Source organism: Erpetoichthys calabaricus, chromosome 3, assembly GCF_900747795.2.
Source record: "Erpetoichthys calabaricus chromosome 3, fErpCal1.3, whole genome shotgun sequence".
NCBI lineage: Eukaryota > Metazoa > Chordata > Cladistia > Polypteriformes > Polypteridae > Erpetoichthys > Erpetoichthys calabaricus.
Genome location: NC_041396.2, coordinates 242,793,549 through 242,821,108, shown reverse-complemented (window position 1 = coordinate 242,821,108; position 27,560 = coordinate 242,793,549). Strand labels below are relative to the sequence as shown.

Sequence of the window (27,560 nt, the reverse complement as noted above, 5' to 3'; positions counted from 1 at the left end):
ATGCCGTATAAGGGCATTTTGTTATGAGCATTAAGGTTGTGTAACGAAAAGAGGCTTTCATTCTAATGGCATGTATCTCTGTGTTGCAGAATACTGTGTAATTCTAATTTTAGCTAATTGCTCTTCTCTTGCTAATGTTTCTTTTTCAAAATCCCATTTACTGTGGCTGATGGACTGAAGTTGCTTTTATTTACAGTTAAAAACAACATGCAATTGTTTTGTTTAATCATTTGAAGATTTTAGAAAATGTTTTAAAAAAAAAAAAAAATGGTTTGGGGCAGGAGCATAAGAAGCTGCTAACTGCAGGTACACTACCTTTGACACCAGTTATAACTTTTCTTTAAAGTTTATATCTCTGAATTAAGCAAAATGTACAGTAAACACTGAGTCTTTGTGGATTTTTCATTTAAAATTTGGTTTTGTTAAACATGTAAAAACAATTCTTTCATGTACTGTGTAAGGTTTTTTCATTTTACAGAATCATAATTTAACACCCTCCCAAGTGTTTTAGTTTTAAATCTACTTTGTTTTTTGTGACATTTCAAAAACTTTTGGCTCACATTAAAAATTTTAGATGTTTTTTTTTCTGCCCAGTTCACCATTCGCCCATACTATTACCCTTCCATTTCCTGTTGTGGCAGTTTATTGTACTGTTCAATTACATTGCTGCTTTAGCTCTCATATATCACAATTTAATGTGATTTTTCCCTAAGGTTTTGTTTCCTTTAGCCAGCCTATAGCAGCTCCTATATTACTCCCCATTGTTTCTTTCTTGATGATATCTGTTTCTGTTATCTCATATAATGTTAAATATAGTTTTTACTTGTGCTGCCTAGCTTCAAATAAAATCTGGCTTTATATCCACAATATTTCTTTATGCGTATTTTTATCTCCTTTGTACATACAGTATGATTCTTTTGCACAGCTTTAGCTCTATTCGTTGTTGACAGTACCATATAAAAAAATAACTTAGTGTAAAATAGTGGTGTGCATGTTGACATCACTGCATTAATATAATTTGCATGGCACCTCGGCTGCATCTCACATTTTGTTGTGTTGTAATCTAATTAGGCTCTGCACCACCTGCTCTGCCAGTCTATAGAGCAAAATCTCATGGGAGTTTTAAAGCTACTGAATGGGGGAAAAAATGTATGTGATAACAGTGGAAATTGCTCTAAAAATTAAAGTATTTGCTTTGGAAAGGAAATTATTTATTTTTATGCTATCAAAAAAGTACTACAATCTGGTTAAAAAACAATCAAAATTGCATCGTTCACTTTATAGTGGTTATCAGTCAACCACTGTGCATAGGGAAAGTGTTTATTATAAGCAATTTCCTAAATCACTGTGAAAAACTTAAGTTAGATAAGCAAAAAAGCTTAAAGTTAAATTCACATATTAATGTAACTTCTCTTTAAATTAATTCTGCACTGGCCGGTACCGCTGAAAATAAGAACAGAGCATCTTCATTCAATACTTCTGAAATATAGGCAGGTAGATTATTCAGGAGTTTGTTAAGAGTTTAAATTTTGTTTCCTGAAATTTCAGTAAAGACTTCCAAGTCTTCAAGTGTTTGCAATGAACTATAATTTTTAATAATTTAAATGGAATAGTTAAATGAAAGCAAAGCTGTTTAAGACTACACACACCTAAAGTATTTTTTTTTTATTTGCTCCAAACTTAACTGGAAGGCAGTGCTGCAGTGTAAGCAGTAGAGTTAGGAAGTTATTGTTAGAAATCTATGTTTGATAAAGAAGTAAACAGTTCAGGTAGCTACAAATGAAACATTTTTTCATTATCTTGCATGTAATTTGCAATATTTGTAAACTGAAAGTTATGAATTTTTGGTGATAGAATTTCAATTTGGTGATTAGAATTTAAATTTGAAAGTAAGTAGAAGTAGAAGTTTTCCCTTTTTTTTTTTTTTTTTTTTTTTTTTTTTTTATAAAAAAAAAAAAAAAGATGAATTATTACTGAATAGACCCCTTTAACACTAAAATTCCCAGCCAAAAATTTTCCCAACATACATGAAGAAAATCAACAGGAATATTTTTCTTGGGTAAAAGCACACTTGTTTAGTCATACCTTCAGTGAAAGTGTTTATTTTATATTCCAGTAACTACTTTAATGGCATCAAATCTGTCTGTGTGTCTTTCTTTGATATATATAAAATATAGCATTCATCTTAGAGAAATAGCGTAAAGGCTTAATATACAATATCTCAGAAACCTGTTCAGGCACACCAGGGGCCTCATGCATAACGCTGTGTGTAGAATTCGCCCTATAACATGACGTAAGCACAAAAGCCGAAAAGTGCTTATGCACAGAAAAATCCAGATGCAGGAATCTGTACGTTCGCCAACTTCCGCGTTCTTCCGCTACATAAATCCCGCTCAGCGTGGAAATAAACGCACGTTTCCTTTCACCTGCTGTCTTGCCCCAACTACTCCCAGAATTACGCCTCTTTGAATATGCAAATCAATATAAATAGCCCTTAAGCCCAGCGTTCTGTGAAAAGGCAATGGCAAAAGTACGAGGAAAAATAGAAGAATTTCAGCGAATACCAAATAGAGGCAAAGAAAAACATACTATTTGTTGGTTTAAACAGTTATATAAGCAACAAAGGAAGTTGATCGAGTGACATAGCGTGTCGGAGAAACTCAAAAGCTCAAGTTCACAAAGTCGCACAGTGCCCGAAATAAAAAAGAAGTCACATATCAAAATCGCCGTGAAAAGGCGACTCGTAGCCCACCATCTGAATGTCATATGAAAGCTTATTAGGGTACAGTGGGGGGAAAAAAGGCACACAGTGTGAAAAAAGCACGAAATGTCAACTTTAATCTCGAAATTTCCACTTCAATCACGTAGTTTATCTGGTCATTAAAGTAGAACATCATAAACTTCATCTTAAAATCGTTTAATTTACTAGTTTCTCAAATCCCAGCATGACTAAAGTAGCACGTTAAATGCCTTGTTGTGTATTTGATGTTATATGTGCTCTATGTGCCTGAATCACTACGTGCTCTTCCTCCGACAGGACACAGAATCCATTATGTTTGTAATATTACAGTTCTCTGAATAATTAAAATGCTGAGAAGTATACGTGATATCTTTTTCATGATGATATGAGTTAAAGCATGTTATTAAGCATGGGAACACGGTGGTGCAGTGATTGTTGATGTCTTACAGCAAAATGTTGCTGCGCCATGCGCGACCTTTAATGAAATGCTTTATTACAGAAGTACTATCTTTTTCAAACGTACTAACCCCCAATTCCTGTACTTACTTTTCATTCTCCAAATACCCAATCGCCACACAATCAGCTCTGTAATAGACGTTAAACCATCTGTAAGCTTAGAACGCCGATTCTTCAAAACTTTTAAGGAACATCGAAATATCTTCGTAATGTTTAATTATTCTATCCATCTATCCTTCCAGTGTCACGCCAGCCACAGCATGAATACAGCGCAAGGCAGGAACAAACCATGAATGAAGCTCAAGCTCGCTAGCACTGCGGCACCGTGTAGTTAGTTAGTTTTATCTGTATAATATAATAAACATATTTTGCTGCATTTCATCTTAAAAATGATATCATCATCATATGTAAATACGCGCTTTATAAAGTGGCTCAGGTTGTGCAATATTATAACTGTATCATAAGTACAATTACCTCATGGTAACTTGCAAGTACAAACAGTTCTGCAAGGAGCACTTGATGGACTGATTGAGTGCGTGTATAGTTCTTGGGATGAAGCTGTTTGTGAACCGTGAGGTCCAAACAGGAAAGGCTGTAAAGCGTTGGTCGGATGAGAGCAGTTCAAATAGCGAATGGCTGAGGCAGCGAGTGCTTGATGCTGTATACCGATAATTCTCTTTCCAATCGCTGTAGATCTGTGATTCACACTCAGATACAGTGATATAAATACTCCGAGTGGTACAGTGAGAGTAATATGGAAAAAGATTGTCCGCTGTGGCAACCCCTAATGGGAGCAGCTGACAGAAGAAGATGAAGGTGCAGTGAGAGTAACAACGCTAAAACAGTTATGGTATTTAGAATAGTTTGACCATTCTGTGGACCATTATATTGTTACAGGTTAATTACAATCGGATGCATTAAATTTATGAACAATATGCGGTTAATTTCAGTGTATTTGATAAAGCCGCCGTCGTGGATGTGGATCTAAGAAAGGGTAACCACACAGGAACAGTAGCACTGCTTTGACGCTGGGTGCTGCCAGTCTGCAAAACCGAGTGGAGAACTTGCGTATGACAGTGTATGAGGTACCATGGAAAAGTGCGTGGCTTTACGCCAAGTGTAGGTTTTATACATCACGATTTGAACATGGAAACGTTCTTACGCAACATTTCTGTGCGTACGCACAGTTTATACATGAGGCCCCAGGAAACCACATGAAGGTCAAGTGAACAACAAAATGTACACTGAAATATAACAATTGGTTTAGGAAAAATACTAAAATGGTCAAGTAAATAATGTACCAGAAGAAAGTTTGATGTAATATACAAAATGTACTGAAGGATGAAATTTGAAGGGTGGTGGAGCAACTCAAAAGGTATAAGAAGAACCAGAATATAATATAACAGACTTTTATTTAGATCATTTGGGTGTAAACCAATGAACCAACCAGAGTAAAATGTATGCATTGATTGACACTATATGTAAATTCAACAGTTTATAAAATGAACCTCTACTCTTTGTTTCTCGGACCATGCTGACCAGGAATGCTCCCTCCAAGATATTTTGCTGAGGAGTAATTAAAAGATTCAATGAGCAGCTTTTTTCCTGCTTGATTACTGAATTGTCCTGTTAGAGGTTGTTTCTTTCTTTAATAAGATGTTAAATTTTGACCACAGTTGGGAGTTGCAACACGGCAATACCCTCAGGTGATGCCCATTCTTCACTCCACCAGGATAACTGCCATTTGAGTGCTTCTCATACATTCAACAGGATTATTCTCTGTCGTGCTCCTTTTTTTTTTTTTTTTTCCCTGTTTTGGATACATTAATGTCATATTATTATTAAAGAAGAAGCAGACTCAAATCAAATGTATTTTAATAAAATAGATAGATTATTAATCCCAAGGGGATATTCACATACTTCAGCAGCAGCATACTGATACAAAAACAATATTAAATTAGAGTAATAAAAATGCAGGTAAAAACAGACAAAATATTATTAAATAATAATAATTATAAAATAATAAAATTGAATTACTCAACGCAGTCCAGTTTGAACCCATAATCTCTACCTTTACACCACTTGTCTTGATATCAAAAGTAAAGACTTTTTACAAAAAGACAAAGCCTGAACCCCTTCACAGCAATGTCATTTGACCTGGCGGCTGTGAACACACATTTACTCTACAAGGCATGCACTACATCCACTGAGAAAAGATGAGTGCTCTTGGCTTGCATTGCAGAGGAACTTTGTCATTGCTTCCTACAAGAAGCATATCCTGGAATATAAAATAAACACTTTCACACAAGGTATAACAAAGTGTGATTTTATTCAAGGATAAAAAAAAATCATCCAAATGATGTTGCTGTGAAAGGATTCAGACTGCGAAGTCCAAATGGGAAAGGCGCTATATAAATGTATTATTATTTTCTTAAATATCATTTTCAAGTAATATCTGTTTCAAATTCAAGCAGTTTTATTTGATTTGATAAATACATTTCATTTGAGTAATAGTCTGTGTCTGTTTGAGTGAAAGTTATTTACTCAGATCATTGTAGACATGGAACACACTTGAAATATATATACTGTATTTCAAATAATGATATTTCATTACCTGTATAATTCCTTTCAGCTCTTTAATATATAAAATCTTAAAGGCAGATTTGAGCAATAAGTGAGAGAATTCGGGCTGCGATGGTGAGGGTTACTGTGTCAGGAAATGTATTATGCTAGCTAAATGGGGGATGGGCAGGTGCAGTTTCAGCGTTGCTGACACATTTGCAAAACAAAGGCTGTGATCAGCAGGCAGTTGCTGTGCTTTTAAGCACCTACGATATTTCTCTTTTCAGGAAGATGACAAATTTAGTAGACTTTGGGTATTCTAGTGTTAAGAATGTTTGCTTTTGTATCTAAGCATAACAAAGTCATCTATTGGAATTTTAGCAATTTATAGTTAACTAGCAAAATACCCGCGCTTCGCAGCGGAGAAGTAGTGTGTTAAAGAGGTTATGAGAAAAAAAAAAAGGAAACATTTTAAAAATAACGTAACATGATTGTCAATGTAATTGTGTTGTCATTGTTATGAGTGTTGCTGTCTTTTATATATATAATATGCACACACACACACATAAACATATATATACATATATATATACATATCTACATATACACATATGTACATATACATACGTATATACACATCCACATAAACATATATATACATATACAAATTTACATATCTACATATATATATATATAGACATAGATATATACATACATACATTCACATAAATTGCGCGTCCCGTTTTGAATCAATACTGGACGGGATTTATCCCGTATTTTTTTTTATCATTTTTTTTTTTAAAGCAGCGTCTCATGCAAATCATCCCACCACGCATTTTATGAAGATGCCTCCTTTCCTACTTTTGATTGGTAATACTTGATGTCATCGTTAGTTTGATTGGTGTTTTTAACTGTCCAGTGAGGAGGGCGTGTCTTTTAAGTACAGTCTGCAAAGTGTTGGCACTGAGATGTGGCGTTAGCACCATAGTTGAAGCCCCTAACGTTGCGGTCAGCAAGTCGGCTAACATCCGCCATGTGCCGTCTTTCAGTTGCGAGAAGCCGATCATAGAATGGTTGAAACTGTTGCCCCTAACGTTGCGCCACGGCGTGTGGTTCGTTTATACCTCGTGTCTTCTCATTAAACTTTTATCTCGCGAATATGTTATTGCAATCCGCAGCGGGAGCGTTTCTATAAACTTAATTTAAACTTACGTTTTACACCGTGCTTTGTTTCCCTTATGAACATGCTTGTATGCTTAACTCGCTCCGTTCTCAATTGTTTAATTAATTTTTTGCTCTTCGCTGTTTGCGGCTCTTCCTCCATTTCCCCCTACTTCGTTCTTTTATCTCGCGAATATGTTATTGCAATCCTTAACGGGAGCGTTTCAATAAAGTGATTGAAAATAGTTTTGCATTTACCTTTTTAGTAAAAGGCGAGCTTTTAAGCCTGAGAAATCACCCCGTAAATGCACACATTTAATTGCACATGTGTTAATATGTATGGTTACACAGTATTAAAAGACAGTGAACAACGTCAGTTACCTTTGTTCCCGCGTTTGATAAAAGGTGAGCTTTTAAGCCTGAGAAATCACCCCGTAATGCACACGTTTAATTGCACATGTGTTAATATGTATGCTTACACAGTATTAAAAGACAGTCAAAAATTAACGTCATTTACCTTCGTTCCCGCGTGTGACCCGTGCTGTAAATCTCTTCCTTGTTTTTAGTTCACATGATTACGTAGGAGGCGTGATGACGCGATATGTGACTCCGCCTCCTCCATTACAGTGTATGGACAAAAAATATGTTCCAGTTATGACCATTACGCTTTGAATTTCGAAATGAAACCTGCCTAACTTTTGTAAGTAAGCTGTAAGGAATGAGCCTGCCAAATTTCAGCCTTCCACCTACACGGGAAGTTGGAGAATTAGTGATGAGTGAGTCAGTCAGTCAGTGAGTGAGTCAGTGAGGGCTTTGCCTTTTATTAGTATAGATTCAAAAAGAAGGTGGTCAGAAATCAACTTAGAATAAGGAACTGATCTGTAAAACTGAAACAAGTTTTGTTATTAAAATCTAGCATTTAGGCTTTAAAAGCCCTACTGCCACCCACACTTTTTTTAGGTATTTAAAACTCATTAAAATTGCCACACATTAACAGGCTATCATACATAATGAAAAATGTTAAGGTCTCAGCATGGTAATTGTTTGTATACCTATGCCAGCTTTCAGATTAAAAAAAAAATCAAAACTTTTTCATTTGAATTCATGCAATTAGATAGAACTGTTGTGTTTATATAATCTTGAAAATGCTTTGAGCTAAGTATGTATTTCTGGATTGTTTATAAATAACATGTTATTTAACTGGGTGCTTTGATCGATCTGACTGTAGATGTGGTCTCTGTAGGCTATTTCTTTTATTCAAGACTTTTAATCACTAACAAGTGTAAGTTTTGTGATGCTGCTTAGAAATTCTGGGTATATATTTGTTGATACATTTTGAGCTAAAGTGAACAATCCACTCCAGTCAGGATAGAAATATCTCTAAGACCATATTGTTCCCAAAGCTCATCTCAATAATAATCCAAGATGTTCTATAGTTGAATGAATATAACCTATTGTAACTTCATTTCCACTCTATGAACTTGAAGAGCCAAACAGTTAAATACATCTGTTTTCTTTTTGCTTTTGAGTATATTAATGTGTAGATCCTCCAAAACGCCTGATAGCTGAAACAATTCCAATAAGAACAGACTTGAAAAAACAAGGAAGAAACCTCAATTTTCCATAACACATGCCACATTAATTTCAGTCTTATGACAGTAGTAGTGGGCTGATAAAACAACATCTTCAACTCCTGTTCACAGAAAGAGATCACTAACCAATAGCAGTGCGTACAGTATGCCTTTATCCACTGTCTATACATAATTCAAGGTAGCATGGGCTAAGGCCTTATCGCAGCAGTTTTAGGCACAAGTGTAGGCTGAACCCTGGCTTTGGAGGCAGCACTTCCTATTAAACTGTAAAACCATATACTGAAAAAAAGATTGGATACCTGACTGTTTTTCCCTAAAATGGTTTAAAAGATCCATAGGACTACAACTTTGCATTGTTGAAACCAGGTATCCTATCTATCTATCTATCCACCACATCCATTTCTTCTAGTTGGGGCCACAAAAAGTTCTCTAGCATTTCAATGTATAGTTCTGTATGACGGTGACTGTTGCTCCCCTCTCCTTAAAAAATTAAGGGCCTACAGTGCCAAATTCTGCAACAGCACATCAAACTGTAACACGCTCACTGTGCAGGTGTCTCTGATGTTCACGAGGGTTGGTTTCAGCCCAATAACGAAAGTTATGCTTATTTATACAACCATTCAAATGGAAATGTGCCTCGTCACTGCACATAACGATGGCACCTCGATGAACGATTTGCAGAATGTTCGTGCACAACTCTCTACGGCTCTCCCAGTCTCTCTGTGAGTTCCTGCACTACCATCATTTTGTATGGATGGAAACTAAGGTCCTCATGTAAAATCCTCCTCAAAGACATGTTGGAAATGCCTAAAGCGTAAGCATGTTTGTTCACTGAACATCTAGGAGACTGCAAAATTGATGCCCTTACAGCTTGAATGCTTCCAGGCATTCATACAGTCCGAGGACGGCCTGGAGATTTTCTGTTCAATGCTGTACCCGTCTAAATTTAACCTTCCACTGAAGAATTGTTTTCCGATTTGGGACGTCACCATTAGGAAAAATGCTGAAGTGCGTTTGGAAGGCGCATTGCATAGTGATGATGAATTCATTGTCTTTGAAGAACTCTTCGACAGAGAAAAGCACGGTGCAGACAGGACCAAGGCATGTTGCCAACTGAAAATTACAAGGGATCACCTATCAAAGGACCCCCACCTCAACTCACTCTGCTGCCTGTGCCTCGTGCAATGACCTTGAGAAATGTGGTACTTCGTTTTGGCTCGCCCTGTAACATGAACTAAGCTTAGTTTTGCTCCTCCTTGTTGTTTTTTTTCCCCCTAATTTAAAGGTCTTTATGCAGAAATTACCAATACTAGTGTATTAATAACAGCTGTTTTGATGCTAAATTATCCAAAAATGATCTAATAGGTAGAACTTACTGTGTTAAAGCAGTTGATGAAGGGTGATTTGAAGGAATAAAGCTGCACTATCCTTTTATAGTAATTAAGGTTTTCTGAGGTATTAGTAGAGTTTGAATTATACATTGCTTGCAATTTTTTAATTTCCATTACAGGTTTGTCCCCCTTTTTTATTTTTTGTTTATGAAAATTTTGTGCATTGTGTGATGGACTTAATTATTAATAATTCTTTTCTGATGGTCAAATTAGGGCTCTTTTATAATCATGTTCTTAATAGTGTGGATTAAAAAAAGAAAGCAATGGTCATTTAGTATAGTCGTGCCTGGAGAAGTGATTATTTTGTGGTGTTTTTTTTATTGTTTTGGTTTTTGCCTTTCATTGTTTAGAACTGCTCAGAATAGTGTGTGTATATATGCTTATATATGTATATAAGTGCATGTATATGTATTTATGTATGTATGGAAAGAAACCAGCATTAGAAAATGCAACCTTTTGGAACTACAGGATGCTTGGCACAAACTGATAACACCAATAAACCATTCAAACCAAACAGCCACAGTTAAGCAGTGCATAATGTTTCTCCCCTTCATTTCCTAGCCTGTTCATTTTCAGCTGCTCCCTGTTTATTCTTAAGGTTTTATGTTCACTGTGGTGAAAGCATTATAATGACAGCAAAACCAAGGAACTGGTGGTGGATTTTAGGAGACCCAGGCCCCTCATGGACCCCGTGATCATCAGAGGTGACTGTGTGCAGAGGGTGCAGACCTATAAATACCTGGGAGTGCAGCTGGACGATAACTTGGACTGGACTGCCAATACTGATTCTCTGTGCAAGAAAGGACAGAGCCGCCTGTACTTCCTTAGAAGACTGGCATCCTTCAACATCTGCAGTAAGATGCTGCAGATGTTCTATCAGATGGTTGTGGCGAGTGCCCTCTTCTACGCAGTGGTGTGCTGGGGAGGCAGCATTAAGAAGAAGGATGCCTCACGCCTGGACAAACTGGTGAGGAAGGCAGGCTCTATTGTTGGCATAGAGCTGGACAGTTTGACATCCGTAGCAGAGCAACGGGCACTCAGCAGGCTCCTATCAATTATGGAGAATCCACTACATCCATTAAACAGTGTCATCTCCAGACAGAGGAGCAGTTTCAGCGACAGACTGCTGTCACTGTCCTGCTCCACTGACAGACTGAGAAGATCATTCCTCCCCCAAACTATGCGACTCTTCAATTCCACCAGAGGGGGTAAACATTGAACATTATTCAAGTTATTGTCTGGTTTATTTTTTTTTTTTACCTGCATTTTTTATTACTCTTTAATTTAATATTTTTTGCTGCTGGAGTATGTGAATTTCCCCCTGGATTAATAAAGTATCTATCTATCTATCCATCCATCCATACGTTTGCAGTGTAATCTGACCCCTTGGGCAAAATAAACCAAGTAAAAATTGTATTAAAATATAGCTTTTCAGTTGTATAAAGATTTTTTGAGGGTTAACCTGTTGTACCATAGTGTCTTAAAATAATTGTGACTTTAAATAGTCACACCTAACCATAGCCAAATTTTGATTCTTTTAACATTCAGACACAACATCCTGATTTTTGTATTGCAGTCTGCACATCAAATTCACATAAATACATAGAAAAGATGTGCAAACTGATAAATCCCTGTCATTCTCATAAATCTCACACTTGATCTTTGTTAGTGCTTAATGTTAATTAAAAAATGTGGCCAAAAATTCTTCCCCAAACCACCCACCCCATTACATTCACTAATGTTTGTATCAATTTCCATAGTCCTCTTTATGTCATATACGTAAAACACAAGAATAGTCCTTCATAAAGAAAACATTTTGGAATAAAACAAATATTTATGCAGCAATTTTCAGTTTATGTTAAGAGTAAGCATTTTGCATCTGAATGTTACATCTGACTGTTTCTGATTAGTTAGTACAGCTGATGACTCACTTACTAGTCATATGTGATCTTGTTTAAACTGTCATGGTGAGAATGTTTTTAACAGGTATTACAATGGTTTAATTCCTGAGCCTCTGTTACCATTGAATTTGAAGTGTTAGGGAGGTCAAACTTTCTCAAAGACGATGTGTGCAGTTGTGAGTGGAATAATGAAATTGTATTGGTTTTCATTATTATATACCATATTGAAAACCCTAACTGATTAGCATTTCAGTAATGCATATTGTGACATTACATAGTTCATCATTTACTGTAATGTTTTTGGAAATATTCTGAATGCTAATCTTTGCAGTTGTATACTGCTATTTTGTTAAGTGTATCCAGTGGTAACATTTGTTAATGGCATATTTCATGGCTGGAGAAAAAGGATATTTTGACAAGACTGTAGTTTATTTAATTTATGGCCCTGTAGCTTGTTTTGGTCAGACCACACTACAGTAGTTTTTATCATCTTGTTAATTACCACTGTATAATAAAGACTTTTTTAAAACTTAACGCCAAATTTTCCACATTAGTAAATAGAACTCCTTAAATTAAACTTATCAGGAAAATCATCAAAAATCTTATATTTGTGCTTAATTTAAAACTCCTTTGTTCAAGCTAGAAAAAAAGTTTTGCACTGAAAATTTTTTGAAGAATATAATTATGTTTAGTGTGAGGCTTAAAGAATTATCAATCTTTTAATCACTGTTTCTTAATATGAAACAAAAGATTCTGAGTAAGAGAGTAGTTTGGGCAAGATATAATATACGGAGAGTAAATCTGATAAAAAGTAGGAGTTTGCATTTGTTGAAATCTTAATACAGTTTTTAGGAAACTGACACAATCAGTGTTCTGTTTTTCAAGTACTACATTATGTGTATCTACTTTAAATGAGAGTGTTTCCAAACTTGCTTGGAGCTGTACAGTATATTCATTAGGGCTGTCTTTCGAACCAACTATTGAAACTTTAGTATTTCAGTTACAAATGTGTACAGTAAATCCTTGCTATACATGGATGCTGTTCCCACGGATTCATCTGCTATTGTAAAAGTGTAACTCATTTCATGACACCTGTGGTCTAATCTCAACTATTTACCGCCAAATGCAATAGCAAAAAATCTGAGAGGTGTATCATGTAGCAGTAAACCGTGAGATTGAGCAATTCAAGGTCTGTGATGCACTTGGATGATTATGGCTGCACATTGTGCTGTGGTGTGCAATTGTTCTCCATGAATGAGGAATTCCGCGTTAAGTGCAAGTCATAAGCTCACGAAATCTCTGATATTTATACACACAGCTCATCACTACTACCAATTGGATGGTTAGTGAGGTATTTGAATAAGCAATGCTGTGGTCACTCACAGCCACTTAGGAGTGCATAAAAAAATTTAATGAAATGAAATTGATAAGGGTTCTGGAGGTGAACCTGTGGAATGACCTCAAGGAGTGAGAGTGGAGGGCCGGTGCAATCACCCAACACGGTTCCAAAAACAATACCCCGCTAGAACCAAACCACATTATTCCTGTGGGATCAGTGTTTCATAATCTGTGGTTTCTGCACCTGCAGGGTTTTTCAGGAACATAGCCCCTGTGGTTAACAAGAAATAACTGTATTTGTGCAAATTTCTGGTGCCTCCATGTCCACATGTCCATTTTAGATGAATTATATGACTCCAACACCATTGAAGGGTTCTTTTGACAGGAGAATATTTAATAAACTTTAATACCTTGGTCATGCTGCTGTCTAAAATTGAACTAGTAATATTTGTTGACCACCATTTTGGTTGTGATTAATGTTAAAAGTTTGATTTTTAATTACAATGTAAAAGATATTCTGACACTATCTTCTCACCATTTCAATTTATTTTTTTTTGCTTATAGATTTCAATTTTTTTTTTTTTCTTATAGATTTTGTTTGTGCCATTAGTCATTATAATACAACTAGCTGTGTAAGCCTGTGCTGTAAAAAGCCTGGGGTCCTGGAAACTATTGAAATCATCTGGGGGAAAAAAAACTTGAAATGGTAATAGAGGTGTCAAGTAATCAAAAGGAACTACTCTGGGCATCTCTGTCTGAGGAGGATTTGTTTTGCCGACATGCTCGCATCACTTGTACGTTAGCGGCGGGAGGAAAAGTAAAAAGGATACCGTTTTGCCGATGTTAGCGGCTAAGCAACTTTGTCTTTCTTCTGAGGTTTTGTTTTGCTGACGTGCTGGCCTCGCTTGTGTTATTAGCGGCTAGGTGAGTTTTCTGTTTCCTTGTAGGTGGAGCCCTAACCCCGACTCCACCTCTCACTTCTGGGCCAGACAGACACACACACTTGTATGCGTAGATGTTTATGTATAAGATAATTTACTACAGTGAATTATTGAGTTAACCTGCTTAAGCATTTAATTTATTCAAAATGTCTTTGGTCAGCCATAGTGGAGGTGTATCCAAGAAAGAGTCAATATTATTATAAAAGACTTTCTGGTATGCCACCCTAAGATGTTTAGACTATGTGACTATTTCCAAATTAGTCCTCCAACAATTCAAACATGATGTACAGCATGAAAGCAAATAGTTCCGGAAAATGCCCACCTTACACATCAGTGCAAACAGTATGTTTCTTGTATTTTAAAACTTCAAATGCAAATTGAGTTGGAATTTTAAAAAATTCTGTTGCAAGTTAGATGATTTTTTTTTAATTTGCTTATTGTAATGCTTGCAAATATTTGCGAAGTGCTAGCAGCTCATTCTTAAATTTGCAGAATCAGTTTAAAAGAAGGACAATGCTATTTAATTAATTTTATAACTATTTAATTTCAATGGCTCTGTCTATTGATTTTTTTTTTACTCTGTTTGGTATTTTCTATAAAATATGGCCTTCATTTCTTATATCTGCTCTTGATAGCTCCCTAGCTTGAAAGTAAAGCTAATCTGGTCTGCTGCTGCTGAAGTTCAAATGTATCATTGTGGTTGCTTTTTTATTCAAATGTTAAAAATGAGAGAGAAAATATTTTAACCATTTATTTTCTGCCTTGCTTTACCTGCACTGCCTTTATAGGCCACACATCCTGCTAGTTTGTACAATGGTCACTTTTTTTCTGTGTTTGCTTTTTTTATGTTTAGGTCCTGTACATGAGACAGTGTATGATTTTTGGAGAATGATTTGGCAGGAGCAGTCTGCTTGTGTTGTAATGGTAACAAACCTGGTGGAGGTTGGAAGGGTGAGTTATTTTGATAATTATAAGTCGCCTTGGGTAAAAATGTCATTCAGATATACAAGTTTAGGATACACGCTAAGGAGATGTGGTCTGATCAGCTGCTGTCTTCCTGCTGCTGCTGTCAAGCTGCATGTTCTGCTTGTCGCGCTGCACGTTCATCATTTAAAAGCCTGTACAGCAGCTGTCCTTTTGTCTCACTGCCTTGTCTCGCGTGACGTTAGTGTCTCTCGCGGGACATCAAATTGTCTTCCAAGAAGATCACGTATCGTCTCCTTCCAAACCTTCCAAGATTTTTTTTACAATAGAGAGACAAACAGCAAGCACCCACCCATTTTTGGTTAAGTTAAATGCACTTTTTTTGTTTAAAGACTATGTGCACTTTAGTTTGTATTGTTTAATGTATTTTTTTATTGTGATGGTCACACTAATATAAAACATCTGATTATTTTCAAATTCATATGTTTCAATGGTTGTTATTTTAATTTGATTATTATTAATTTTAATCGTGTTAATGCAGAGACATCAGGGTGACTTTCACAGGTGGACAGACGTGAGCAGATGAGGTAAGACATGCACTGGAGCCCAGAACAGGATGTGCAACCACAGGTCGCAGGCACGAAAGTAGTTAGGCATGAAATAATCGTGACAAATCGAAAAAAAAAATTGAACAATTAGTCGACTACCAAAAATAATCATTAGTTGCAGCGCTACTGGAAAATAGTGTATACTATGACTGCTTTCAATCATCTATTAGTACAAAGTATGAGAGGGCACCTGATCCCCTGATTTCATAACACAAGAAAAAAATCGCGTAGTGTATTCCCTCCCCACATTTCATGGCATATACTCATTTTTAATGATTGAATATTTTTCAGTGTGATGCTGCATCTTTAAAAAATCCCTTTAAGATTATCCGTTTCATCTCAACAGTGGTACTAAATTTCTCAAGTACTTAATTACAGCTATAGTCTTTTGTTTTAGCTGTTATAGAATTGATGTACTGTCAAAGTCAGCCTTAACAATTAAGAACATTTGTTTTCGGTAGTATGCACAGTGGAGGCTGTGCAGTCTTTTGGAACCCCTGCATATTTTTTTTTTTATTTGGAGTCTTTGTTTTCCCACTCCTGGCCATTTGAACCACTTATTAGACTCATCTTTAATGACTTAAAAAAACTATCCTTTATATAAGGACTCCACTTCTCTATTAATTATGTGTGTATTGATTTCTATTTTGTATGTTATTTATTAAGTAGTTTTCTTATCTATTTCTGACTTCTTATATAGGCACTTTGAGCTACACACTGTGTAGGAAAATGTACTATAAAATAAATGTTGTTGATGCCTAATAAATATTTGTTTTACATTTTAGGTGAAGTGTTACAAGTATTGGCCAGATGATGCTGAAGTTTATGGAGATTTCAAAGTTACATTTGTTGAAGTGGAGCCTCTTGCAGAGTATGTTGTCAGGACATTCACATTAGAAAGGGTAAGGTGATTTGTCTTAGGAAAGGTTTTTTCCCCACATATTCTCCTGACTCAGACTTATTTTTAGGCTTAAAGTGAAAAGAAATTTCAAAATTTTACAATTGCTATTTTATACTTTTAAATTAACTAGGAAAATCTTAATAAAATGTATGTGTCTTAATGCCTCATCTTGAACATACTCAGACTCTGTTGTAATTATTCATACAGATGTCTTTGCTGGAGTGTGTTTTCCAAAAGCATCATAATGCTAAGAATGACTTAGACTCTATGTTCAGAAACATACCATAACTAAAGGAACACATAAAATTCTTCATAAGCTATGTGCTTTCTGAACTTCTCATTTAGAAAAACACTAGTATACAGATTTAGAGCACCTTATTTTTTATGGAAATGCCCTATCTGTTGTTTCAGTGTTTCATGAAATTAATCAAGTCATAAATAAACAGTGGCAAATAAAAGAAATAAGTCAAGGAATCATTAAATGTACAAATTTTAATCAGATTTTTGATTCATCAAAGTAGCCACCTTTTGCTGATATAACAGACAAACATATACATGGCATTCTTTCTGTAAGGGAACTCAAATATTGGTCAGAAAGATCTTCCCAACACTGTTGCAGAAGTTCACACTTCTGTTCAGTTCATCCTCAATTAACTTAATGGGGTTTAAGTCTGAAGATTGTGCTGGTCATTCCTTGTTTTGATGTGTACTACCTTGTTTGTTCTTGTAATATAGTCCTGGAATACCCTGGAGATATGTTTTGGGCTTTCTTATTCCTTTCTTTAAGGATTTGCTTTCTTACTGCCATTTGCCCTGTCAAAACTGCAGCATAATGTCTCCTCTTCACAGTAGAAACTGAGACTTGCTTCCTTTGATCACTGTTACGCTGTGCATGAAACTGTTATGTTGTGAGGTACATGTCAAGCAAACCTGGTGACCCTCAGAAACTTGTCTTCTGATTGGGTTGTAGCTTTGGGTCTGCCAGATCTCTTCCAATTAGAATTTCTTCCAGTTTCCAGTATATCGGACTCCATACTCACTAACACTTCAAACTCTTTTGCAATTTCTGTAAATGAAAGGCCTACACTTCTGTGGGTAATAACGCTGTGCTTCATTTAATTTGAGAATTGCTGTTTATTTTTCTACAATTTAATATTGTCCAAATAGTACTTCAGAGGGTGTAGTAACACAGCTTTAAGACAGACAGTTGGTTTTTAAGTAATCAACAGAAGTTGGGACTCCTATGTCAATTGTTGGCAGTTTTTAATGAACTTTTATTGCTGCAGAGCATCTTGTAGGTTGTAACCTGTCAGTTGTACCCTGTAATCTGATTTTCTTTTCAGTTTTTGCTAACCTAAGCTTTAAATTTAAAGTTCTGGCAGTTTACTGCTTACCTTTTCACCTTTTTTGGTCAATCGTTATATTTGAACTGATTACATTTGAAGAAATACTGGAAAAACTGTGGCGTTCTAAAACTTTTGACCCATAGTGAACATTAAGTTAACTTGTTCCTGCTGTTACCTATTTATACATGTGCATTATAAGATGATGAAATTTGTGTTTTCTTAAAAAGTTTTGAAGAATATGTCCTCAAAGGTGTAGCAAGATTTACTTTGGAGACTTGTCTGTTTTGCAGTTGGTTATGGAGAGAAGTAAATAAAGAAAATTGAAGGACTGAATGGATTAGGGAAACAGTACAGCTGAAATAAAGAATATGAGCTGAGAAGAATATATATTATGCATGTCTTTGATCACCACCTCATTAAGCCAGCATTCACATGTTATTTGGGCTAAATCCTTGGGTCATTGTTGATATCCATGCATATGTGGAGCCTCCTGGAACCTAGTCTGACTTTCTGTAAAAGATCCCTTAAACTAACGTAAAGGTGATTTCAGTTGCCAAGGACATTTTACAGGTATTATGGCAAAGTGACCTTGGTGTGCCCGCAATGGTTTCATCTGCAAGTCAGTTCAGTATTGGGTGAGTTTGCTAGTGGTAACTGGTATCCACTTCATGAAGGTATGATGACTTGTGTAACTAACCCTTATACAGTGGCCATAACAACACAGCACAATATGGCACATCAGCAAACCCCCAGCATGGTGGCATAGCTGTATGGAAACTGTTCTTCTGATGTCTTCATAAATTGTCAAATGGCATCAGGCTTCACGTCAGCCTCAATGCACTATGATAGTTTTCTAGAATGCTGCACAACACTGCTGTAAGGGTTTATGTGGGAGGGAAATGTCAGATTTCTATGTCTTATGCTTTAGGGTTTATAGAAAGCTTATGTGGATGCTAGGCAGACCATCTACTATTTTAACATAGTTGTTTTGTTTACCTGTTTTTTCATTAAAATACTGTTTTTATTCCATTTTACTTGAATTACACTACAATATTTGAAAAATAGTTACACTGTGCATTTTTCCAGAGGAGTGAAGGAGTATTTAACATATAATGGAATTTTCTTACCTAATTTAATGTTTATGAAGAATTGACACATTATATAAATCAAACATATATACTGTACACAAATTGCCACCAGGCTGTCCATATACTGTGTGTGTCTCTGAAAGAGAGTAAAGTTAGTTTGTGATATGTAGGCATTTATTCTTTATTGTCTCATTCTACTTTTGTTTCTTTAGCTTCAGAAGAGTGTACTGTGTGCCTTGACAACACATTGTTGTTTTTTGTCACAGCGAGAGTCTCATTTCTTTTATGTTTATCTTAGAACAGATTTCAGATTTCGTTTTAAATTGTAATTTTAAGTTCATATAATTTTTCATAACTTTATTTTTGAAAGATCAGAAAAAAACACCATACAATGAAAGTTCTGTCAACTAACTTCCAGTCATTTTATCGAATAATGCTTTTTTTATAAGCAACTTTGGGGGCAGGGTTGACAAAGTACTAAACTCACAAAAAAGTAGCTTGTATGTTACACTAATCCCTCATGAAGTTGCTTTTTAACCTCCAAGAACCATCAATTTCGGGAAACTCGCCCCTGCTTGGGAAGGATATATACAGTGGGGCAAAAAAGTATTTAGTCAGCCACCAATTGTGCAAGTTCTCCCACTTAAAAAGATGAGAGAGGCCTGTAATTTTCATCATAGGTATACCTCAACTATGAGAGACAAAATGAGAAAAAAAATCCAGAAAATCACATTGTCTGATTTTAAAGAATTTATTTGCAAATTATGGTGGAAAATAAGTATTTGGTCACCTACAAACAAGCAAGATTTCTGGCTCTCACAGACCTGTAACTTCTTCTGTAAGAGGCTCCTCTGTCCTCCACTCGTTACCTGTATTAATGGCACCTGTTTGAACTCGTTATCAATATAAAAGACACCTGTCCACAACCTCAAACAGTCACACTCCAAACTCCACTATGGCCAAGACCAAAGAGCTGTCAAAGGACACCAGAAACAAAACTGTAGACCTGCATCAGGCTGGGAAGACTGAATCTGCAATAGGTAAGCAGCTTGGTGTGAAGAAATCAACTGTGGGAGCAACTATTAGAAAATGGAAGACATACAAGACCACTGATAATCTCCCTCGATCTGGGGCTCCATGCAAGATCTCACCCCATGGGTTCAAAATGATCACAAGAACAGTGAGCAAAAATCCCTGAATCACACGGGGGGACCTAGTGAATGACCTGCAGAGAGCTGGGACCAAAAGTAACCAAAGTAACAAAGATTACCATCAGTAACACACTACGCCGCCAGGTCTGCAGTGCCAGACGTGTCCCCCTACTTAAGCCAGTACATGTGCAGGCCCGTCTGAAGTTTGCTAGAGAGCATTTGGATGATCCAGAAGAGGAATGAAAAAAATAGAACTTTTTGGTAAAAACTCTACTCGTCATGTTTGGAGGAGAAAGAATGCTGAGTTGCATCCAATGAACACCATACCTACTGTAAAGCATGGGGGTGGAAACATCATGCTTTGGGGCTGTTTTTCTGCAAAGGGACCAGGATGACTGATCCGTGTAAAGGAAAGAATGAATGGGGCCATGTATCGTCAGATTTTGAGTGAAAACCTCCTTCCATCAGCAAGGGCATTGAAGATGAAACGTGGCTGGGTCTTTCAGCATGACAATGATCCCAAACACACTGCCTGGGTAACGAAGGAGTGGCTTCGTAAGAAGCATTTCAAGGTCCTGGAGTGGCCTAGCCAGTCTCCAGATCTCAACCCCATAGAAAATCTTTGGAGGGAGTTGAAAGTCCGTGTTGCCCAGCAACAGCCCCAAAACATCACTGCTCTAGAGGAGATGTGCATGGAGGAATGGGCCAAAATGCCAGCAACAGTGTGTGAAAACCTTGTGAGGACTTAGAGAAAACGTTTGACCTTTGTCATTGCCAACAAAGTGTATACAGTGGACCCTTGATTTACGAACTTAATTCGTTCGCGAGGGCTGGTTGTAACTCAAGTTGGTTGTAAGTCAAAACTATTTTTCCCATAAGAAATAATGGAAATACCCATGATGCGTTCCAAACCTCCCACTGCAACACTTACTTAACCTTTTCATAATAAAAAAGGGTTGTACAATGTGCATAATTTACCAAAACACCAATAATTTTTCTAATGTACTAACCAAAAAGTTATAAAAAGTGCCTAGCCTACCAGAAGTAGGCTAGATTAAGCTAGGAGCAGGGCGGCGCACATGGTCGCAGCGGCTCAGGGCTCTCCTTTTCAGTGCACTTTTTTGTTGTTTTTGTACTTTTTTTTTTTCTTGCTTGTTTGTGCACGATCGGTTCGGCGAACATCTGCTACACTCGTCAGAACCTTATAGACATCGGTGTCCAGAGCCAGACATCTGTTTCGAGTGTTTTTCATCACACGCACAACATCCCAGACAACATAGCGAGACCAGCGGGCTCTCCATGGGTTGTTGTCGGGTCTAGGAGACGACGCAGACGGAGGAGGGAAAGGAAGCAGAAGCGGGGCTGCAGATCCGGCGTTATGCTAAGGCTAAAGAAACAACCATACAAGCCCTATGCAGAACTTTTTTTTGCAACTTCTTTGCATCTTTTCTCACCATTTGTTTATTTGCTTGTTGTGTTCTACACATATGTCTGCACTGAAGGGGCTGCTTTTAATCTCATTGTACATGTGTATAGTGACAATAAAAGGCATTCTATTCTAGAAACAACAATTTCATACTGTACTCACCATTTAATTTCACATCTTTGGGCTGCAGGAAAGGAGGAGGAGAATGAAACGGAAGGTGGCTGTTTAGAAGGAGCCTCCTTATGCAAATCTTTTCTTTGTAAAATTGTCAAGATGGTGGATTTCGACATGCTGTACATATTAGCGAGATCGGTCACACAAACAGCACTCTCATATTTCCACACAATTTCCTTCTTCGTTTCGATTGTGATTGCTTTCTTTACCTTCGTTACCTCTCTTCCTTCCTTAGCAATTATGTGTCTTGCTTGCATGGTCTTAGTGAATTATATATATAGGTAAATCACGGCAATGACCGAAATTACATCCACAAACACATGTATCTGGGCTCCGACTGACGCTTACTAACGCTCTCGGTTGTTTGTTTACAATCGCGCAAGCGGATACACGTGACCGCATTCGGGTCGTAACGCAAGATGTTGGTCGTAAATCAAAACAAAAATTTTGGTCGTAAATCAAGTTGTTCGCATGTCAGGCCGGGTCGTTTGTCAAGGGTCGACTGTATAACAAAGTATTGAGATTAACTTTTTTTATTGACCAAGTACTTTTTTTCCACCATAACTTGCAAATAAATTCTTCAAAATTAAAACAATGTGATTTTCTGGATTTTTTTTTTTTCTCATTTTGTCTGTCATAGTTGAGGTATACCTATGATGAAAATTACAGGCCTCTCTCATCTCTTTAAGTGGGAGAACTTGCACAATTGGTGGCTGACTAAGTACTTTTTTGCCCCACTGTATCTCTATATAAAATCCAATGTCTCTCTGTCTATATGTTTGTCCGCTTTTCACGAGAGAACTACTTAACTGATTTGGATGTTTTTTTTCTATATTTCGCATGAACATTCTGATTGATTTTGCGACTTCTGTCATTATGCTATGTATTGTAGTTCGCTTGCGATATCGATTAATTTTCATGAATCCGTGACAGACGACGTGGACCTTGGGTGGGGGGGCTTTTCCCTCCTCACTCAGGCGCCAGCCTCAGGAAGTATCATACATCCCCTTAGCTAGCAAACGAGAGAACTACTTAATGGATTTAAATTGTTTTTTTTTCCTATAATTTGCTTGAACAGTCTGACTGATTTTGCAACTTCTCTCAACAAGCTAAGAATCATAGTTCACTTGGAGGAGCGATATATTTGCACTAATATGAGACACAGCCTGCGGGCCGAGGGGAGGGGGAAGCATGACCTCAGGAGTAGGGAGACCGGCAAGGCCCTCCTCACTCATGCGCCAACCTCTGTTCGGGTCCATCTACCTCTGTGTTTTGGAGTATACCTTGTCTTCGCTTAGCTAGCGATACCTGTTTTTTTTATTTGTAAAGTTTATCCATTTTCACTACTACATGGGAGTAGTGTGTGTGTGTATATGTGTATATATGTATGTGTATATGTGTGTATATACAGTGCATCCGGAAAGTATTCACAGCGCATCACTTTTTCCACATTTTGTTATGTTACAGCCTTATTCCAAAATGGATTAAATTCATTTTTTTCCTCAGAATTCTACACACAACACCCCATAATGACACTGTGAAAAAGGTTTACTTGAGGTTTTTGCAAATGTATTAAAAATAAAAAAACTGAGAAATCACATGTGCACAAGTATTCACAGCCTTTGCTCAATACTTTGTCGATGCACCTTTGGCAGCAATTACAGCCTCAAGTCTTTTTGAATATGATGCCACAAGCTTGGCACACCTATCCTTGGCCAGTTTCGCCCATTCCTCTTTGCAGCACCTCTCAAGCACCATCAGGTTGGATGGGAAGCATCGTTGCATAGCCATTTTAAGATCTCTCCAGAGATGTTCAGTCGGATTCAAGTCTGGGCTCTGGCTGAGCCACTCAAGGACATTCACAGAGTTGTCCTGAAGCCACTCCTTTGATATCTTGGCTGTGTGCTTAGGGTCGTTGTCCTGCTGAAAGATGAACCGTCGCCCCAGTCTGAGGTCAAGAGCGCTCTGGAGCAGGTTTTCATCCAGGATGTCTCTGTACATTGCTGCAGTCATCTTTCCCTTTATCCTGACTAGTCTCCCAGTTCCTGCTGCTGAAAAACATCCCCACAGCATGATGCTGCCACCACCATGCTCCACTGTAGGGATGGTATTGGCCTGGTGATGAGCGGTGCCTGGTTTCCTGCAAATGTAACGCTTGGCATTCACACCAAATGCCAGAGAATTTTCTTTCTCATGGTCTGAGAGTCCTTCAGGTGCCTTTTGGCAAACTCCAGGCGGGCTGCCATGTGCCTTTTACTAAGGAGTGGCTTCCGTCTGGCCACTCTACCATACAGATGGTTGTCCTTCTGGAAGGTTCTCCTCTCTCTACAGAGGACCTCTGGAGCTCTGACAGAGTGACCATCGGGTTCTTGGTCACCTCCCTGACTAAGGCCCTTCTCCCCCGATCGCTCAGTTTAGATGGCCGGCCAGCTCTAGGTAGAGTCCTGGTGGTTTCGAACTTCTTCCACTTACAGATGGTGGCGGCCACTGTGCTCATTGGGACCTTCAAAGCAGCAGAAATTTTTCTGTAACCTTCCCCAGATTTGTGCCTTGAGACAATCCTGTCTCGGAGGTCTACAGACAATTCCTTTGACTTCATGCTTGGTTTGTGCTCTGACATGAACTGTCAACTGTGGGACCTTATATAGACAGGTGTGTGCCTTTCCAAATCCTGTCCAATCAACTGAATTTATAGGTGGACTCCAATTAAGCTGCAGAAACATCTCAAGGATGATCAGGGGAAACAGGATGCACCTGAGCTCAATTTTGAGCTTCACGGCAAAGGCTGTGAATACTTATGTACATGTGCTTTCTGAATTATTTTTATTTTTAATAAATTTGCAAAAATCTCAAGTAAACTTTTTTCACGTTGTCATTATGGGGTATTGTGTGTAGAATTCTGAGGGGAAAAAAATGAATTTAATCCATTTTGGAATAAGGCTGTAACATAAAATGTGGAAAAAGTGATGCGCTGTGAATACTTTCCGAATGCACTGTACATACAGTATGTATATGTGTGTGTGTGTGTGTGTATATATATATATATATATATATATATATATATATATATATATATATATATATATATATATATACATACACATATATATATACACATAGTACTGTGCAAAAGTTTTAGGCAGGTGTAAAAAAATGCTGTAAACTAAGATTTGCTTTCAAAAATGGAAGTGTTAATCATTTATTTTTATCAATCAACAAAATGCAGTGAATGAACAAAAGAATCTAAATCAATATTTGGTGTGACCACCCTTTGCCATCAAAACAGCATCAATTCTTCTAGGTACACGTTGCACACAGTTTTTGAAGGAACTCTGCTGGTAGGTTGTTCCAAACATCTTGGAGAACTAACCACAGATCTTCTGTGGATGTAGGCTTCCTCACATCCTTATGTCTCTTCATGTAATCCCAGACACACTCGATGATGTTGAGATCAGGGCTCTGTGGGGGCCATACCACCACTTCCAGGACTTCTTGTTCTTCTTTACGCTGAAGATAGTTCTTAATGACTTTGGCTGTATGTTTGGGGTCGTTATCCTGCTGCAGAATAAATTTGGGACTAATCATACGCCTCCCTGATGGTATTGCATGATGGATAAGTATCTGCCTGTATTTCTCAGCATTGAGAACACCATTAATCCTGCCCAAATCTCCAACTCCATTTGCAGAAATGCAGCCCCAAACGTTCAAGGAACCTCCACCATGCTTCACTGTTGCCTGCAGACACTCATTATTGTACTGCTCTCCAGTCTTTCGACGAACAAACTGCCTTCTGCTACAGCCAAATTTCACATTTTGGCTCATCAGTCCAGAGCACCTGCTGCCATTTTTCTGCACCCCAGTTCCTATGTTTTTGTGCATACTTGAGTCGCTTGGCCTTGTTTCCACGTCGGAGGTATGGCTTTTTGGCTGCAACTCTTCCATGAAGACCACTTCTGGCTAGACTTCTCCGGACAGTGGATGGGTGTACCTGGGTCACACTGGTTTCTGCCATTTCTGACCTGATGGCACTGCTGGATGTCTTCCGATTTCGAAGGGTAATAAGCTTGATGTGTCTTTCATCTGCTGCACTAAGTTTCCTTGGCCGAGCACTGCGGCTACGATCCTCAATATTGCCCGTTTCTTTGTGCTTCTTCAAAAGAGCTTGAACAGCACATCTTGAAACCCCAGTCTGCTTTGAAATCTTTGTCTGGGAGAGACCTTGCTGATGCAGTATAACTACCTTGTGTCTTGTTGCTGTGCTCAGTCTTGCCATGACATGAAACTGTCTTCCACATAGGGCTGCACGATAACAGAAAAAATGATTATCACGATTATTTTGCTCAAAATTTTTATCACGATTAATAATGACGATTATTCCTTTGGTAAATGAAGTCTGTGACCAAAGCAGTGTAGCCTCGGCCAGTTATTCACAGATGCTGCCCTAATCATATTAGCTGCGTTGTCCGTTGTGATGCACACAAGTCTTTCTTCCACCAAGCCCCAAGCGGACATCGCTTCTTTGAGGCCCACTGCAATAAACTCCGCTGTATGGTCTTGTGGGAAAAACGAAGTTTGCAAAAGCTTGCTTTTCATCTCAAACTCGCTGTCAATAAAATGAAATGTCAAGCTCAAATACGGTTCCGCAGTTCTGCTTGACCATAAGTCGGTCATGGCAGCAAAATATTCAAGGCTGAGCCTGAGAATTTCTCTTTCTATTTCTTTTCGGCATTTCGCATACAGCGAAAAATGGTTGCGCGAGGGAATGCTATATCTTTTATCAAGTGTTGCGATCATTTTGTTAAACCCCTCACTGCTCACGGTGGTTATTGGACACATATCCTTGGCTATATGGTACGTGATCGCCTCTGTTATTTCCCGGTGTCTTTGCGAGCTAGGCAGATATGGTATTGCATTGAACAATGTCCCTGATATTGTTGTCTGTGTTGTGGATGGCTGGTAATTTTTTTGTTGTTGCTGTTTGTGCCTTCAGTCGTTGAAAATTCTTGATAGTGTACTTTGTGGTGGCTTTTAAGGTGGTTGATGAGGTTTGTTGTGTTACCTTGGGACGTTTGGACGGAACAGGAGCAAAGTTTGCACAAGACTCGTACCTGATCAACATCACATTCCTCGAAATCGAAATAGTTCCAGACAACTGAGTATGACCCCTTTTTAGGAACTAACGATCGCACTTCTGCACCTTCCTCACGTTGCTCCGCCATCATATGTTTATTCTGACTGACTGTTATTGCTGCTATTGACTTCTACTGCTTCAGAAAGCGCTTGCAATCTAGACGCAGTAACGTCATAGTGACACAGTCCAATCCGTAAACTCAGCCCATAAAAAACAGTTTGGTCTTTATACTGTAAAATCGCGACGATATTTATTAACTGATCGTGGGTCATAAATATCGTTATCATGAGAAAAAAAATATTAATTGTGCAGCCCTACTTCCACAACCTCACCTTGGTAGCAGAGTTTGACTGTTCCTCACCCAGTTTTAAGCCTCCTACACAGCTGTTTCAGTTAATGACTGTGTTTCAACCTACATGTGACATTGGTCTAGTTGGTTGATCATACACCTGTAAATAATCCTAAAAAATCCCTGACTTTGTGCAAGTGTACCTATAAGAATTGATGCTGGTTTGAAGGCAAAAGTTAGTAACACCAAATATTGATTTGATTTAGATTTTTCTTTTGTTCACTCACTTTCCATTTTGTAAATTGATAACAATAAACAATCATTATTTATATTTCTGAAAGCATTCTTTGTTTACAGCATTTTTTCACACTTGCCTAAAACTTTTGCACAGTACTGTGTGTATATATATATATGTGTATGTACAGTGCATCCGGAAGGTA

At 37.6% G+C, this 27,560-nt stretch overlaps 1 protein-coding gene across 15 annotated transcripts in view; it reads left to right on the top strand.

Annotated features, from left to right (window-relative positions):
* ptprk (protein tyrosine phosphatase receptor type K) overlaps window positions 1-27,560 on the top strand; it is a 615,224-nt gene that overhangs the window by 563,315 nt on the left and 24,349 nt on the right. For all 15 annotated transcript variants that reach the window (XM_028797925.2, XM_051924122.1, XM_028797923.2 and 12 more), the window contains 2 exons: window positions 14,936-15,033; window positions 16,400-16,516. In XM_028797925.2, coding sequence (XP_028653758.1) covers window positions 14,936-15,033; window positions 16,400-16,516 — 215 coding nt within the window. The remainder of the gene's footprint in view (window positions 1-14,935; window positions 15,034-16,399; window positions 16,517-27,560) is intronic.